The sequence below is a fragment of the Ranitomeya imitator genome, chromosome 2, assembly GCF_032444005.1.
Source record: "Ranitomeya imitator isolate aRanImi1 chromosome 2, aRanImi1.pri, whole genome shotgun sequence".
In the NCBI taxonomy this organism is placed as follows: Eukaryota; Metazoa; Chordata; class Amphibia; order Anura; family Dendrobatidae; genus Ranitomeya; species Ranitomeya imitator.
The window spans coordinates 488,176,080-488,195,064 of NC_091283.1; the positions used below are offsets into that span (position 1 = coordinate 488,176,080).

The following is an 18,985-nucleotide window of genomic DNA, read 5'->3' on the forward strand; positions in this document are numbered from 1 at the left end:
TAAAAAAAAAAAATAGGCTTTCTATGGCCCACTGAGTGAGAGAGGACGCACACAGGAGTCAGGAGTGGCACACAAGCCCAAAGGCCAATATTAATCTCTCACTGATTGATTTATTGATTTTTTCAGGTAGAATTTAGAACCCAAATCAAGCAAAAAAATAAATAGGCTTTTTATGGCCCACTGAGTGAGAGATGGCACACACAGGAGTAAGGAGTGGCACACAAGCCCTGAGGCCAATATTTTTCTCCCACTGATTGATGTAGTGATTTTTTCAGGTAGATTTTAGAACCCAAATCAAGCAAAAAAATAAATAGGCTTTCTATGGCCCACTGAGTGAGATGACACAGACAGGGATGGCACTCTAGCAGAAATGCCAATCTTAATCTCCCACCAAAAAAAAAAAAAAGGAACTGTCCTTCAATTACTATCTCCCTGCAGTAATCTCAGCCAGGTATGGCAGGCAGCAATAAGGAGTGGACTGATGCACAAATTAAATAAAAAGTGTGGACAAACAAGATAGCTGTGCAGAAAGGAAGGAACAAGAGGATTTGTGCTTTGAAAAAAGCAGTTGGTTTGCACAGCGGCGTACACACAGCAATGCAGCTATCAGGGAGCCTTCTAGGGCAGCCCAATGAGCTACAGCGCTGAGGAAAAAAAAATAAAAAATGTAGCTTCCACTATCCCTGCACACCGAAGGTGGTGTTGGGCAGTGGAAATCGCTACAGCACAAGCGGTTTGGTGGTTAATGGACCCTGCCTAACGCTATCCCTGCTTCTGACGAAGCGGCAGCAACCTCTCCCTAAGCTCAGATCAGCAGCAGTAACATGGCGGTCGGCGGGAACGCCCCTTTATAGCCCCTGTGACGCCGCGGACAGCAAGCCAATCACTGCAATGCCCTTCTCTAAGATGGTGGGGACCAGGACCTATGTCATCACGCTGCCCACACTCTGCGTTTACCTTCATTGGCTGAGAAATGGCGCTTTTCGCGTCATTGAAACACGACTTTGGCGCGAAAGTCGCGTACCGCATGGCCGACCCCGCACAGGGGTCGGATCGGGTTTCATGAAACCCGACTTTGCCAAAAGTCGGCGACTTTTGAAAATGAACGACCAGTTTCGCTCAACCCTACTCACTGCTCCTCTGTACTCCAAACAGGCACACATCCTCTGCTCCTCACATGCTGCCCTGTGTGCTTCTCCTGCTGTGTCTCCCCCTCCCACACAGTCCCTGTGATCTCCAGTAAGCTGCACTCACAGCCTGCAGAGAGGGAGGTGACACCTGGAGAGAGAGAGCAGGGCAGCTGACAGGACAAGGATTACGGTGGGGGAAGGGGGATGGCAAGAATGTTATTCACAAAAAATGCTGCTGAGCCCACTGTGTTCTGCTCCTCTGTAAACAAGCTGTGCCTCTGATGCAGTAACTGCTGGTGATAGCAGGTCACAGGGCAGTCACACACAAAATGGTGCTGCCCTGTGATGCTGCTCTTCATTCTTACTGTTAGCAGCAAAATTGGGGCAGTAACTGCTGACATCACCATTTCCCTCCCTTTTGGGTGGTCTAATATTCCTGGGGCAGAGCTGCTAAATCTCACTATAGCTGCTTGAGGTCTAAAACGGAAAATGCTCCCCCTAGTGGTAAATATGTATATTTGTAGAAAAATATATAATATTTTTCATATAGAAATGTTTGCAAACAGTGCAAACACTGCATTAATACATTTTAATTACTATTTTAAGCTTAATTTCACAAAAAAAAACAAAATACAAGAACACTGGTGGCACCTTCCCTTTAACCACAGTGGCAGCTCATTATCTGACCCATCACACTGGGAGCTATATGGATACGAGGGTGGTTGGACTTGAACATTTGAAAAGTTCAGGCAGGGGTGGATCTTTACGTACCAAGCTGTTACAGGTAGAATCCCGATGGATCTACCCTACTTCACTCCATGGCACCCCACGGGATTAACGAAGATCTTTTATTTACAGGCTTCCAGGGATAATTGGACTTTATTGTGTGGACACGAAATGGGACCTTGTCTAGTCAAAATTACATCTATACCGCGTGGATTTGGAGAATATGGGGCTGCGTGCTATGTTCAAGCATGAAGAATTGGTCTCTGGCGAGTGAGACTTGGTTCGATCCTGCTCGGGAGATGATTATATGAGAACGAACTTTGTTTTGAATGGAAGAAATTCGCTGATTTTTCAGCATCTTGGCTGTGCATTGCCATTCATTTGCTCGTTCCTTATGGCGAATGCATAAATATGTATATCACCATTTTGTATTTCTACTAATTATATATTATGGACATCCATGTGTGTATGTATTTTTCATGTTGTTATAATATCTAGTGTGGCATACACACATCCCTATGCCTTATTAATTATGCAACTTCCCTTTCAGATTAGGGGGGGGGGGGGGGACGTTCTTCTGCCCTCCTGCTTTTTCTTGGGCTTATATGACAGCCTTTTATTTTTTTTTGTCACCATAGGACTTACCTTTGTCCCCTCTCTCTGCATGTGTGTACAAATAAGTTATCTTCTCATTTTCTAGTGTGTTCTCCTTGGTACTGTGACAACAGGACTTAAGGTACCTTCACACATAACGATATCGTTAACGATATCGTTGCTTTTTGTGACGTAGCAACAATATCGTTAAGGAAATCGTTATGTGTGACAGCGACCAACGATCAGGCCCCTGCTGGGAGATCGTTGGTCGCTGAACAAAGTCCAGAACTTTCTTTCGTCGCTGGATCTCCCGTGGACATCGCTGGATCGGTGTGTGTGACACCGATCCAGCGATGTCTTCACTGGTAACCAGGGTAAACATCGGGTAACTAAGCGCAGGGCCGCGCTTAGTAACCCGATGTTTACCATGGTTACCAGCGTAAAAGTAAAAAAAAACAAACACTACATACTTACCTACCGCTGTCTGTCCCCGGCGCTCAGCTTCTCTGCACTCCTCCTGCACTGGCTGTGAGCGTCGGTCAGCCGGAAAGCAGAGCGGTGACGTCACCACTCTGCTTTCCGGCCGCTGTGCTCACAGCCAGTGCAGGAGGAGTGCAGAGAAGCAGAGCGCCGGGGACAGACAGCGGTAGGTAAGTATGTAGTGTTTGTTTTTTTTTACTTTTACGCTGGTAACCAGGGTAAACATCGGGTTACTAAGCACGGCCCTGCGCTTAGTAACCCGATGTTTACCCTGGTTACCCGGGGACTTCGGGATCGTTGGTCGCTGGAGAGCTGTCTGTGTGACAGCTCTCCAGCGACCAAACAGCGACGCTGCAGCGATCCGGATCGTTGTCGGTATCGCTGCAGCGTCGCTTAATGTGAAGGGGCCTTTATAGCAATAGGACTTATCTTTGTCCCCTCTTTCTGCATATGTGCACAGATAAATCTCTTCATTTTTCAGTGGGTTCTCTGTGGCACTGACAGTCGAGCATGTTTGACTGTCACATCGCCCGCTCCCGGGAGCCACGCGTGCGCTTTAGCATTTCCTATCTATTTGTCTTCCCCTGCTCCAGCCTCTTACTTTTTCCTCTGTGCGATCCGTCGGTCTGGCAGGCCGGCGTATGCGCTGTTCATCCACCAGTGCAATATCTTCTTACTACAGCCTCTGACACTATCGTTCCTGATTACCTGCACACCAGACTGCAATCTGCTTCATTAGATCGGGTATATACAAGCGCTGTTGGTGCTTTTAGAGCTCACTTCCCCTGACGAAGCTGTCTTGAACAGCGATACGCGTTGGGCTCTCCCTCCGTTGCCCTTCACTTGCTGGCTGCCCAGTCCTTGCTATATTGGCTCTATATTTTGTGAGACTTCTGTCTGGATCACCTTCTAGCTGCCGCAGCATGTTCCCCTCTTTTGCTCAGGACGGGTGACAGCCATGCTCCTTCTTCCTATTTGGGGTAATTATTTGGCCGTATTTGCATGTGCCCTACTCATTACATACCAGGAGGACTATTTGCTGTGGGGAAGCTGCAGCCTGACAGGGTTTTGCTATTGACATATATCTTTTGCTGATCAGGACAGGGCGGCTGTTGCCAGTAATTATTTATGTGTATATTATTTGATTATCTGCCATATTGGATGCATGTTTTCCACTACTATATGGAAGTATTGTGTATTGAGCAGTGGTGGGCACACGTATATGGAGGGAGTTTTGTGTGTATGGTTTTAATTGTTTTTATATGTTACCAATAAAGCTTGTTTGACTTATAACTTTTGGTGGTGTGCATACATTATAGTGGCTTTTCTTTTCTGGTTTATTATCCTTGAATAGTTTGCAGACTCTATATACAGAACCCCTAAGTGCTAGAAGAGCAGAATTCCCCCTCGAGTGACCCCATTTTAGAAATTCCCTTTAAGAATTTATCTACAAGAGTAGTGATGATTTTGACTCCATGGGTGTTTTCCAGTAACAAACAGCAGTGTGATATTGATTGTATAAATTGGTAATCTGCTATTGTAGTTCACGTACAGTGTACTGCCCAGATCATTTATTTTTCAACTTTTTTTGCAGTATGATCCCAGTTATAAATCATAGCCATGAGGGAGCACCTGTTAGTGTTGCAGACAAGTTCATTAGATCATGCACTGCACATGAGCTGACAAACTTGCTAGAGCCTGGTGACCTGGGTGTTAACATGACCACATCGGGTCACCATAGTAACGCTCGGGCCCCCGCGATGACTCCCAACGGGGGGGAGAGGGAGTCTTCTCGGTCTGCCTGCCTTCTAAATGATACGATCGACATCGATTTCAGCATTTAGCAGGTAAAACTGCCGGGATAGGTGTGGGCACAGCTCCTGGCAATGAGTGCCGGGTGTCAGCTAATGTACCCATACGTCCAAGGTCGGCAAGTACCGTATTTTTCGGCATAAAAGACGACTTTTTAACCCCTGAAGATCGTCTCACAAGTTGGGGGTCATCTTATATGCCGGGTACGGCGTGTGCAGGGAGCGATCCTGGATGGTTCCAAGGGTCTGAAGGAAAGGAGACTCTCCTTCAGGCCCTGGGATCCATATTCATGTAAAAAATAAAGAATAAAATATATGGATATACTCACCCTCCAACGGCCCCTGGCTCTCAGCGGTGCAAACGGCAGCCTCCGTTCCTAAGAATGCATTGAGCATAGGACCTGCGATGACGTCGCGGTCCCGTGACGTCATCGAAAGTCCTTCACTCTCTGCATTCTTAGGAACGGAGGCTGCCGTTTGCACCGCTGAGAGCCAGGGGCCGTTGGAGGGTGAGTATATCCATATATTTTATTCTTTATTTTTTACATGAATATGGATCCCAGGGCCTGAAGGAGAGTCTCCTCTCCTCTAGACCCTGGGAACCATACGCACCGCACACTCCGTATAAGATGACTGGGCGTATAAGATGACCCCGTCTTATACGGCGGGTATATCCCAAATTCCATATTTTATATGGAAAAGTTGGGGGTCGTCTTATACGCCCAGTCTTATACACCAGAAAATACGGTACTTATCAACCTGTACGTATGAATACGTTCTGAGTTGTGAAGGGGCTATATAAAAACAAACAAACACCACTAATATCAGACAGTCTCCAGCTGTAACCCTACGTAGCTCAGTACAGGGGCTGTAGACACAAAGGAAGGAGATTTTTTTTAATCATGGCTATTTGCAGAGCAGCTTCTGGTTGTATTTTATAAGTAGTTTAGAAAACTAGGCATTCCTTTAAGTTTAGGAGTCTCTGACTACATTAAGCCATTAGTGACGTAAGACATGGGAATTATTTAGAAGCCCCTGCATGAACTTACCAGTGACACGTCATCCAAGATGAGACCAAATGTCGCCGCTCTCTCCGTCAGATCTTCACTGACCTGCCTTGAAACCAACTCCCTCTGCGTAATCAGTTCTCCTGCATCAAACCGGGCCTGTCAGACAAGAAGTGAAAGGTCATGATAAATACAGGTTTATATGAAAGAACGGCTTGGCAGGACAGTCTAGGTATAAAGTCAGCAAGTCCTGTGTTGGTTGATTCGGAGACATTAACTGGAGAAAAGCTGACTGAAATGGCAACAATTACAGCTTGTGGCAAAGCAACTGATTCATGTCTGCCCTCTTAGAAGGGGTTTTCTATTGCTTTTATGGCTACTTGTATTATGGCTAGGTCATCAATATCCGATGTAAGCCGTGTACAGAACAGCACCTGTCATATCCCCACGTCATCTGAACAGGAGCAGTGCTGTACATATCTAGTCCATGGTGGAGCAAATCGGAAGGAGCGCCGGACTCCCACCAATCTGGCATTGATAACATCCTAAGGATCAATATACTAGAGGAGAACTACTGGGTTATTTATGCAGAGCACAACTCCCCCTGCTGTGTTTTTTTTTTGTTTTCCAGCATAAAAATAAGGTTATGTGCACATGTAAGAAAAGAGGTGCAGAATTTTCTGCACAAAATCTTCATCTCCCGGCAGAATCCGCAGCTACGTTTTTTATGCAGTTTTAATGCAGTTTTAGTGCAGATTTTACCAATGCGGATTTCTAGTAATGGAGGGGTGCAGAAACGCTGCAGAACTGCACAAAAGAAGTGACATGCACTTCTTTTAAATCTGCAGTGTTTCTGCGCTGATTTTTCTGCACCATGTGCACAGCTTTTTTTTTTTCCACATTGAATTACATTGTACTGTAAATCACAGTGCAGTTCCGCAGCGTTTCTGCGCAGAAAAAAACGGTGCAGAACTGCACTAAATCTGCATCGTGTGCACACAGCCTTAAGCTTAAATTGTGTTCTCGTTTCTGTAAACATTTCTACTTAGGCCATGTTCACACGTTGCGTCGGGTCCCTGCGGGTTTTCCCGCAGCGGATTTGATAAATCTGCAGGGCAAACCCGCTTCCGAGGGTGAGTAGAACATTATTTTTTATTTTAATTCTTTTTTTTTAACTCAAATATGGTTCCCGGGGCATGGAGGAGAGTCTCCTCTCCTCCACCCCGGGTATAACCCGCACATTATCCGCTTACTTCCCGCATGGTGAGCACAGCCCCATGCGGGAAGTAAGCGTATCAATGCATTTCTATGGGTGCAGAATCGCTGCGATTCTGCACAAAGAAGTGACGTGCTGCGGGTTATAAACCGCTGCGTTTCTGCGCGGTTTTTCCCGCAGCATGTGCACAGCGGTTCGCGGTTTCCATAGGGTTTGCAGGTTAATGTAAACGCTATGGAAACTGCTGCGGACCCGCAGCGGCAAAATCGACGCGGTTCCGCGGTAAAAACCGCAACGTGTGCACATAGCCTTAATAGACTTTTTTTCTCCCTTTGATGGGGGCAGGTCTTGAAACTGCAATTCAGACTGGAAGCAGCATTTCACAATCTCTGGGGTCAGACGAAGAAGCACGTTAACCTGTATGCACAGTACTGAGTATACAGCGACTGAGAAGGTAGACATGATAATAAATCATGTCTGCCTTCTCTGCTGGAAGTCCAGGTGTGTGACAGCCAGCAATGACATGCAGCAGCTCTATTATAGCCTATGACCGGTCTTGAAGTAGTTTAGGAAAACACTGTTACAGAACCCTATATATATATTAGGTTCCATGTGAAATGCATCAGTCCACAGGCTGCATCCCTGGGCAGTGGGAACAAGATATTCTCCTTCTGACCTCCCCCACCTTTGTAATTCCCACAGTAAATACCAGCAGGCTCCGGCCCCCTGCGGCTATTGTAATGTATGTCTGGCCTGCTTTTTCTATTGGCCTGCCCTGTGTATCTGTGTTATATATTCTGTGTGTTGTAAATAAAGTGGGTTCTTTTAGACTGAAAATACCTGGAGTAGTCAGCTTTTATATGCTCCCATGTAATCAAGAAATTCTAGCCAGCGTCCATCATTCAGAATCCAGCAAAAGCAGAGTGGACCTCCTGAAACACGGGGGGTGCTGAAAGAGGTACTACAGCACAGTAGACCCCGTTACAAACACGTCAAGAAAATATCATTGCTTAAGTCAGCTTTATGTGATTTGTATTTTTTTTTTCCATGTAACCCCCCCCCACCTCACCGTTTTCCATGTCATTATATAAAAAAATATAAGTTCTCTCACTGGCCACTAGACATAACATTAGGCTCGGACTCATTGGCTTGTGCAGGGCATGATCTGACCTGGACAAAGGTCATTATGCAGGAGGTGCTACCTTTCGGTACGCTCAAAGTAGCTGAGATTCTCATCCAGAGAAGTAGGAGAGTGTCACGCATTTTTCCTCTCACCTAGCATCTGTATGACATGTGTATGCAATGTGTTCTTAACATGAGCTTTTACATACAGTAAGGCTACTTTCACACTAGCGTTTTCTGCAATCCGTCACAATGCGTCGTTTTTGCAGAAAAAACGCATCCTGCAAAAGTGCTTGCAGGATGCGCTTTTTCCCCATAGACTTGTATTGACGACGCATTGCGACGGATTGCCACACGACGCATCCGTCGTGCGACGGATGCGTCGTGCTTTGGCGGACCGTCGGCACAAAAAAACGCTACATGTAACGTTTTTTTGCTCCTGACGGACCGCTTTTTCCGACCGCGCATGCGCGGCCAGAACTCCGCCCCCACCTCCCCGCACCTTACAATGGGGCGGCGGATGCGCCGGAGAAATGCATCCGCTGCCTCCATTGTGCAATGCGTTAAACGCTAGCGTCGGAATCTCTCCCCGACGCATTGCGACGGGGAGATTCCGACGCTAGTGTGAAAGTAGCCTAATGCTGTCATTTCAAGCTAGTATTCTAACTAATAAAACAATCTTATAAACAGAGACAGACAGAAATAGGTCAGTGAGCTATATCATTAGTGCAGTGCGTGTGTGGCTTACAGTACATGTATTTAGCTAAAATGCAATGATACTTTTCCCTGCAGTCAGTTTACATTTATGTTCACACTCACCACCACAGACTTCAAGATCTCAGTAGTAATGGATGGTAAGACTCTCTCATCATAGTCCTCTCCAATGCTGGTGTAAATTCGGGGCAGCTGATTGGCAATGGGCCGGAAGAGAATACGGAGGGTGATGTTCACGTTCTGCAGATCTGTGGAGGGATGGATGTGGTTAATAAATACCACCTCTACATACATATTATATATACAGATCCAGATTACAGTTTTGTGACATGGTGCTGAGGTTTTATGCTCACCTTTGCTTCCTGTTATTACAGGGACATTACGGGGACGTGAACGGCAGTCGAATATTATTGGTTTCTGGACCCAGGGAATAAGGAAGTGTGTACCTTCATCCACCACCAGATCCTGAACACCTCGAAATCTGTCAAAAATGACAGCGTGGTGACCTGCGTCCACTAGAGGATGAATCCAAAACAAAAACAACATAGGAATGAGAAAGGTGTGGAGACGAATATGTACAACAGTACATAGAACAAAAGTATAAGAAGAGGTAAACATAGACATTACTTGAGGTATGAAAACAAACTCTGCCCAATGAATCCAGGAGACAGATGCCATAATAGTCTATGGATGACTGATACCATTATTAGGCATCAGTTTAACGCACCAGTCACCCAAGGATACATAGGGCAGCCATTAAACAGATAGGTCATGAAAAGCAATTGAAATACACATGACATATCTGCTTAATAAATTCCTGTTTCAGACAGCATAGGTTGGCGTTCATCACCCATAGCTTGCCAAGATAAGAAGACATATATTGGTCAGTTGGAGAATGAATGGAGGGAATGTCTACATGCTCAAATAGGGATTTTTGTGTACTCCCCGTAAAATCCTTTTCTCCGAGCCATTCATTGGGGACACAGACCGTGGGTGTATGCTGCTGCCACTAGGAGGCTGACACTAAGTGATACAAAGAAAGTTCTCTCCTCCCCTGCAGTATACACCCTCCTGCTGGCTCTCAGCTAACCAGTTCGGTGTAAAAGCAGTAGGAGATCAATAACATATGAGCTTACAGTATATATACATATATATAATTTTATAGCATATCAGATTATAAAACAAGCATAAGCCAATACCAGGGTGGGAGCTGTGTCCCCCAATGAATGGCTCGGAGAAAAGGTTTTTATGGTGAGTACACCAAAATCCCCATTTCTCCTTCACCTCATTGGGGGACACAGACCGTGGGATGTCCCAAAGCAGTCCCTGGGTGGGGACAACATCAGATCAGGCCCTGTGTAACCACTACTTATAAGTGCGCCACCGCGGCCTGCAGAGCCCGCCTGCCCAGACTCCCATCTGTGGAAGTGTGGGAATTATAGTGCTTCAAGAATGCATGCGGACTGGACGAATCCGCAAGCTTCCAGGCGTGTCTTGTCGACGCCTGGTGCCTAGAACCCATGATAGACAGGGAGATAGATGTCAGCCTAACACGGAAGGACTCCTGGATGGTGAAAGGAATCCACCAGGCTAACATGGCCGATGAAATGGCTAAACCCTTCCTGTAAACGTCAGGAAGCCTTCCTCTTACCGTCAGGAAGCCCAAGATACAGTGTGTAACCTTCGAAAGGACGCTGTCCTCGAGACGTACCTACTCAGAGCACTCACTTCATCTGGAATATGGGGAACTCATTCCATTTTGTGGACTGGTGCCGAAAGAGATGAGGGAAGAACTATGCCCTCATAACAGTGGTAATACAATACCACCTTGGTAACAAGGGACGGGGATGGCCTGAGGACAACCTTGCCTTGAAGGAAATAAGGGAAAAAAGTCTGAAAGGACCGAGCAGTTAGCACTGAAGACTTGTCAGGATGAGGATATCGCAGAGAAAAAAGGGGAGACCTTCCCTGATAGTAAGGTCTGACCGGATCAAAAAAGGAGTCTACTGTAAGACTCCCAAGACCATTAAGGTCCCAATGATCTAACAGTATGCAATAGGGAAGAACTATGTGTGAAACTCCCTGTGAGAAAGTTCCTACTTGCAGTTTTGTTGCAGAAAGGCGAAAAGCTACCAGATCCACAAGCAAAAAAACTGACATGGTCAGTGCAGATTTCCGAGGATCTCTGGGGCCCTTTCTGCTTCCGAAAAGCTTTCGGAAGTAGTGGAAGGGGAGTTATGGAAACTGGTACCACAGAAGAACCAGAGCATGCAGTGCGATGGCTCTTGGATCTCGAGGCCGAACCACGAACTCGAGTACATAGGCGATCAGTCTGGACGCCATCCGAACTACAACTGGAGAGCTCCAGTGAAGGCAGGTCTGATTGAAGACTTCCAGGTGAAGTTCCCACTCACTTGAGGCGAAACCCTGACGGCTGAATATGTTCGTCGCTCTGAGTTATAATCCTGGGATATGTACTGCCGAGATCACTGAATGATAGATCTCGGGCCATCAGAGAATGTGAGGTACCTCGGCCATGGCGCCTGAACGTGGGTACCTGCTAGATCAGGGGTCCCCAACTCCAGTCCTCAAGGCCCACCAACAGGTCATGTTTTCAGGATTTCCTTTGCATTGCACAGGTGATGCAATTATTACTTGGGCAAGACTAAGGAAATCCTGAAATCATGACATGTTGGTGGGCCTTGAGGACTGGAGTTGGGGACCCCTGTGCTAGATGATCGACGTATGGCACAGCCGTGGCATTGTCCAATTGAATTCAGATGGGTTGACCCGCCAGAAGGCAGTGGACCTACTGTAGGACTAGCGTTCGGATCTCCAGAGCAATGATCGGGAGAAGAGGACTGGCATTGGTAGTTACTAGTAACCATTGAACCGGCAGAAAGGCCCTGGATGAAGGAGCTCAGAGACTATCGTCTTAAAGGGACACTGTCACCTGAATTTGGAGGGAACAATCTTCAGCCATGGAGGTGGGGTTTTTGGGTGTTTGATTCACCCTTTCCTTACCCGCTGGCTGCATGCTGGCTGCAATATTGGATTGAAGTTCATTCTCTGTCCTCCGTAGTACATGCCTGCACAAGGTGCAATCTTGCCTTGCGCAGGTGTGTACTATGGAGGACAGAGAATGAACTTCAATCCAATATTGCAGCCAGCATGCAGCCAGCGGGTAAGGAAAGGGTGAATCAAACACCCCAAAACCCCGCCTCCATGGCTGAAGATTGTTCCCTCCAAATTCAGGTGACAGTGTCCCTTTAAAGTCTGTTTGACTTGCTGAAAACGAGCGGAGCGAAGGAAACTGCTTCCATTGTCGTCACCATTTTTTCCTCAGAACCCTCCCAGCAAATCGAATGAAATGAGGGGGATGAGTTGATCAAGTGCGCAAGCTCCCTGTTGAAGGGCCATGACCTTGTCTCGAGGGAGAATTACCATCCTTCTGGAAGTGTATCGGATCATCCTCAAAAAGGATATGTGCTGGGCTGGAAATTAGGAGAACTTGTCTAAGTCTAGCTGCCAGCCCAGGTGAGAGGGTATCGCAAGTGATATAGACTACTTAGCGTAGTCCTGGAAGGGCGGCTAGACAGTCAGCCAAACAGGGCAGGATGACCATGCCTCTAGGGTGCAAGAGGAACATGACAGCCACCATGAGCCTTGCGAACACTCTGGGTGCGGTAGCAAGGCCGAAGACAAGGTCGTGACTTGAAAGTGCTGCTCACCAATGGAAAAGCAAAGGAATCTTTGAAGAGGGTAAGCATCCCGAATGTCAATGGATGCCAGAAACTCCACCTTTTTCTGTTGAAGTAATGGCTGAGCGGAGGAACTCCATTCGAAGGAGAACCTTGTGAAAGGTTGTTAGAAGTTTGAGGTCCAGGATCGGTCTTACTTTTCGTTCCCCTTTTTGGAACCAAGATCCCCTAGATCTAGACTGTCCTGGACAACCCTTCCACTGCTGGCCGGGGTTGTAGGAACGTATGATCCTTTGTTAGTCTCCCGCTCAAAAGATTTGATTGACCAGTCAGTCATACTGTCTTCAGGAAAAGGTTACTTGTGTGAATCAAAGTAGATAAGGTCTCCAGCCAGGAGACCATTGCTCTAGCAATCCATGCAGCGGCTAGGGAGGGTAGAGCGCTGGACCCGCAGCCGCAAAACGGAACAAACCAGATTTGCCATCTGACAGACCGTGGCATTTTCAGTTGAAGACACATCGGGCAGGGATACTGGTAGGTATACCACAGGAGATTCTACCCTGTTAATCTGCCAAGTAGCAGAATGAGCGGCTGCATCCAGCAGGTCATAGTTTCTTGCCATCGCCGCTCTCTTTTGACGGTGCAGAGTTAAAAATTAGGAACCCTCGATCCACCATCCTCTTAACAGGGAAGTGGAGAGGGATCATCCACCTTCTTGCTTCCTTTTAAATAGTGGTAATGCAGAGGGGGTGCTCAGATGTCCGAAAAGGGTGCCTCTGTACATCCACAGAGTTCAGGTCTCCGGGTGGACAGGACAGGTTGTCTGGCGTTAGGCCTGGATGCAGAAGAGGATACATGGAGGCGACACTCCGTGAGAGGAACCGTCCGCCTCCTTGTGCCATCCGCTTTCACAGTGGTGGGACAGTGGGGGCTGCTCGGATGCCATGGAGAGGGGCCTCTATACATCCACAGAGTTCAGTCCCCGGGTGGACAGGGCCAGTTGTCCGGCATTAGGCCTGGCTCCAAGAGAGGATACATGGAGGCGACACTCCATGTGGTCGCCTGCTGCTGGTGTGGGGAGATCGGGACCGTGAAGGAACCGTCGCCCCTGAAGTGAGCTGGGCGGGGCTCCGGCGGTTGGCGGGGATTTCAACTCCGGCTGAAAAAGCCGGGGACTAAATTTATGGAGCCTGCCGATGGAGCGCGTCGGTGGGCCACGACGTAGCGCCGAATGATTGCCGCTGGTGTCCAGCCAGCGGCACCTCTCCCCAGGGACAAAGACCGCACCTTCCCACGCAGGCAGCGTGAGGAAGGAAACTACTCCCCGCCACCGAGAAGATGCAGCCTCCATTGTGAGGGAATGAGCTCAATCGATCCTCCCTTTGCCAGGGGATGGAGATCCTCTGTCCATCTTCGTATGTGCCTGCCGTAGGGGACTCACGGATGCGCCAGCCGCAGGGGACTTACGGCTACTGTGGGGACTACATGACGCCAACAGGTGAGGGTTTAATTGCGGAGAAGCCCGGGAGATGCACATAAGAGGTATACTCTATGTGCTCGCCATCTTACAGGGAGGAGATCGGGACTGTATAGGAACCGTCGCCCTAGCGTAGATTAGGTGTAACCCAGTCATCGCAGGAAAGGTACGGGGAGGTATACTCGCCGGTTGATGGTTCGGGGGAGAGCAGACCCTAGAAAGGAATCAGTCACCCCCTTCATTCCGTTAATTAAAAAATAAAAATTTACAGAAAATAAAAAATGTTGGGGTCTGAAAACAGACCCAAGTGCCTCCTACAGACACTAAGCAAGAACTGGTTAGCTGAGAGCCATCAGGAGGGTGTATACTGCAGGGGAGGAGAGAACTTTCTTTGTATCACTTAGTGTTCGCAGCATACACCCACGGTCTGAGTCCCCCAATGAGGCAAAGGAGAAATCTCTATTCCACTCAGTCAGGGCACCTCAAAGCTCCATTTTGGGGATCACCGGGTGTCCCAGCGGTCAGGAAGTTCTCGCCTATTCTAAGGCTAGAAGATATCAGATCTTGCATAAACCATCTACCGGCAAGTTGTATTTCTGTACACCATGAGTTCATAAGCTTTGGCTCATCAGCCATGGAACTGACAAGCCTACAACCTGCAGTAACCACCAAACCGCTGCATGACCAGCTCTCCCCTCACCTACTGTATCCTCACCCATCCCTTGTAGACTGTGAGCCCTCGCGGGCAGGGTCCTCTCTCCTCCTGTACCAGTCAGTTTAATATTACTGTACTTTATTTTTTTTTTTATAATGTATTCCCCTCACATGTAAAGCACCATGGAGTAAATGGAATAACGCGTAATATAATTACCTACAATTAAGTGCATGAAAACTGCAAAATGAACTTACCATTATATAAGGCAGAGTTTACAACACCTCCAGCAATGGCCAAACCCAGACCAAGCTTTCCAATTGATTCAAACAACTTTGCTGCCATTTTCTTTAATATGGGGCCTGCAATGACAAAGTATCAGATATTACTAAAAGATCAATATATTAGTGCAATAGTAATGCAAACATGCAATATGAGCATCAGACTAATACAGAATTATGAGGCTGCGCAGAAAGCAAACTGACTGCAGGTGGCACCTCTTCCATGTATTTTGTGACCGGACTGCTTGTGATACTCAAACTGCAATCAAGGGTTACAATTTATTACCCTCAGTCACATAAAATGGCGGGAAAAATAAACAAATTATATATATATATATATATACACACACACTGGCCAGTCACGTAGTACACTGGCCAGTCACGTAGTACACTGGCCAGTCACGTAGTACACTGGCCAGTCACGTAGTACACTGGCCAGTCACGTAGTACACTGGCCAGTCACGTAGTACACTGGCCAGTCACGTAGTACACTGGCCAGTCACGTAGTACACTGGCCAGTCACGTAGTACACTGGCCAGTCACGTAGTACACTGGCCAGTCACGTAGTACACTGGCCAGTCACGTAGTACACTGGCCAGTCACGTAGTACACTGGCCAGTCACGTAGTACACTGGCCAGTCACGTAGTACACTGGCCAGTCACGTAGTACACTGGCCAGTCACGTAGTACACTGGCCAGTCACGTAGTACACTGGCCAGTCACGTAGTACACTGGCCAGTCACGTAGTACACTGGCCAGTCACGTAGTACACTGGCCAGTCACGTAGTACACTGGCCAGTCACGTAGTACACTGGCCAGTCACGTAGTACACTGGCCAGTCACGTAGTACACTGGCCAGTCACGTAGTACACTGGCCAGTCACGTAGTACACTGGCCAGTCACGTAGTACACTGGCCAGTCACGTAGTACACTGGCCAGTCACGTAGTACACTGGCCAGTCACGTAGTACACTGGCCAGTCACGTAGTACACTGGCCAGTCACGTAGTACACTGGCCAGTCACGTAGTACACTGGCCAGTCACGTAGTACACTGGCCAGTCACGTAGTACACTGGCCAGTCACGTAGTACACTGGCCAGTCACGTAGTACACTGGCCAGTCACGTAGTACACTGGCCAGTCACGTAGTACACTGGCCAGTCACGTAGTACACTGGCCAGTCACGTAGTACACTGGCCAGTCACGTAGTACACTGGCCAGTCACGTAGTACACTGGCCAGTCACGTAGTACACTGGCCAGTCACGTAGTACACTGGCCAGTCACGTAGTATGCACCATATCCCTGTTTAAAATAAGAATTAAAATAAAAAATAGTTACATACTCACCTTCCGGAGCCCCCGGATCGAAGCGGCCGGTTACCGATGCTCCTCGCACGCTCCGGTCTGAAGAGTGCATTGCGGTCTCACGAGACTGCACGTCATCATCTCGCGAGACCGCAATGCATGGAGCGGTCACCGGGGCGTCGCGAGGAGCATCGGTAACCGGTCGCTTCGATCCGGGGACTTCGGAAGGCGAGTATGTAACTATTTTTTATTTGTTTTATTATTTTTAACATTAGATCTTTTTACTATTCATGCTGCATAGGCAGCATGAATAATAAAAAGTTGGTCACACAGGGTTAATAGCAGCGTTAACCGAGTGCGTTACACCGTGGTCAACGATGCCATTATCCCTGTGTGAGCGCTGACTGGAGGGGAGTACGGAGCAGGCACTGACTGCGGGGAGGAAGGAGTGGCCATTTTTCCACCGGACTGTGGCCATCGCTGATTGGTCGCGGCAGCCATGACAGGCAGCTGGCGAGACCAATCAGCAACTTGGATTCCATGACAGAGGCCGTGACCAATAAATATCCGTCACAGACTGACAGACGGAAGTGACCTTTAGACAATTATATAGTAGATATATATCAATCAGAAGAAAACCCGTTTTATCAGAGTGTCTTATTACCAGAAACTAGATGATCAAATGTGAATGATGGGAAGTTCCCACGGTTATTCCAAATGATAAGTTACTCCACATCTGTTAGACAGAAGAGAACTTACTGATCACTGGGGATCCAAACACTACGACACCCACCCATCTCAAAGACAAGGGATTGTACAGATGTACAGCTGTTATGAGAAATGGCACCTCCTTCCCATTCTCTCTATGGGACTGTTAAGAAACCAGGCACTGCACTTTGCTCTTGCTGTCAGTCCCATAGAGCAGGGTTGGGAACCTTTCTTCTGCCAAGAGCTTTTTGGATATTTATACGATCCTTCGGGGGCCGTACAGATCACTTGTTAGCTCCCCACAAAGTACGTCCTGATGCTGGCACTGGTGTCAGGACGGAATCTCTCACTACATGCTCCTCACTATGGGCACATGCGCCCAAAGCAAGAAGAAATTAACTGGCCGGCAGACATCAAAACCCATTTGCCGGCCCAAGCACTGGGGTCCCCAGTAATCTGCCCAGGGGCTGGAGAAAGTCAGTGCGGGCCATAAATGGCTCATGGGCCTGAGGTTCCCCACCCCTGCCATAGAGAGTGAATGGACCAGAAGTATGAATATTCAGCTGGAAACCTACAGAGTCCCATTATTGGGATGGGAGGGGTTCCCACTAATTGGACCCCCAGGAACTTATGTCCTATTCTATGGCAATGATAAAGACAGGAATAACCCTTAAAGCATAAAATCTTTCTTTGCAGTTACCCAACACACAGCGGCGCCCCCCCACACACACAGCGGCGGCCCTCCACACACACAGCGGCGCCCCCCCACACACACACAGCGGCGGCCCCTCACCCCCAGGCAGCAGCACCACAGACACTATGGCTTTATGGAGGCTCTATGTGCCGTCACAGTTACTCTTCCCAGGGGATAACGCCATCTGATGGGGCACCATATGAAACTGGGGGCACCAGGACCCCACAAACATCTCTGGGGCCGGTGCCATAGTACTGCTCAGTGAAGCACTCTGTGGCTGTTTCACACATACAATTCCCAGTCTGCTGGGAGCAGTGGTTCTCCAAAGCAGGACACCACTATTTTCTTTTAGGGTTATGGGGTCTGAATGACTGGTGAGCACTTAACGGAGCAGAGACCACAACTGTACATTGTATACCAGTCCCAGGGGTTCCCCCATTATGTATGCAGGGAACGCACAATGTCTACACATACACAGTGCAGCCCCTTGTATGGACCTCCCACCGATATAAGACCCCCATGACCCAGCAATATTCTCCCCCGGTGCCTCCTCGGCCTGCCTGCACTCACCTCCTCAAAGCTCTGACCTCCACATGAGCCACGCAGCTTTCTGCGCATGCGTAACCTCTGTCCTTCACTAGACTAGAAAGTTATTGGCCGGTCGCCGGCGCGCTGCACCACGGTATTTGTAGTCTGAAATCATCTATCCCGCTTGAGCGTCTAAGACGTGAAGACTACAATACTCAGCATTCCTCTCGGTAAAGGCGGACGTTTCCGTGCTGCTGCCCTTGGCACATGGTGACAGGGAGTCGGGGGAGGCGTCCGCTCACTGCTGCAATAAGAGTCATTTTCCTGCAATGTTACAATTCCGGGTGTTATTATATATTATGGGGTAATAAAGTAACTGTGTGACAATAAATCCGTCTTCCGTCCACTGCTGCCGCCCTGACTCCTGAGGGGTAACTGTAGGTGGTGTAGATATACGTCCTCCAGCCCCTACAGCTGAAGAGTTGACCCCTCCATCTTCCAATGGTAAAGGTGCTGCCATTTGCATTAATGGTGCAGACAGCGCCCCCTGACAGACTTGACCTCATTCGCTCCATTACCAGTGATTATGGACCATTTCCTCCATTTTTATAAATTGATCACTCGTATTTAGGCCATACGTCCAATTTCCACATACAGTCATGGCCGAAAGTGTTGCCACCCTTCAATTGTTTCAGAAAATGAAGTATTTCTCCCAGAAAACTATTGCAATTACACATGCTTTGTTATACACACGTTTATTTCCTTTGTGTGTTTTGGAACAACACAAAAAAACTGAAAAAAGGCTAATTGGACATAATTTCACCCAAAGCCCCAAAAATGT

General features: G+C 47.9%; 1 protein-coding gene across 1 annotated transcript in view; it reads right to left on the bottom strand.

The window, feature by feature from the left end:
* PHB1 (prohibitin 1) overlaps window positions 1-18,290 on the bottom strand; it is a 31,385-nt gene extending 13,095 nt beyond the window's left edge. Inside the window, exons 1-5 of the mRNA XM_069751421.1 lie at window positions 18,187-18,290; window positions 14,888-14,992; window positions 9,154-9,315; window positions 8,906-9,048; window positions 5,791-5,907 (exon numbers count right to left, since the gene is read on the bottom strand). Coding sequence (XP_069607522.1) covers window positions 5,791-5,907; window positions 8,906-9,048; window positions 9,154-9,315; window positions 14,888-14,975 — 510 coding nt within the window. The 5' untranslated portion in view covers window positions 14,976-14,992; window positions 18,187-18,290. The remainder of the gene's footprint in view (window positions 1-5,790; window positions 5,908-8,905; window positions 9,049-9,153; window positions 9,316-14,887; window positions 14,993-18,186) is intronic.
* Between the last annotated feature and the right edge of the window lie 695 nt (window positions 18,291-18,985).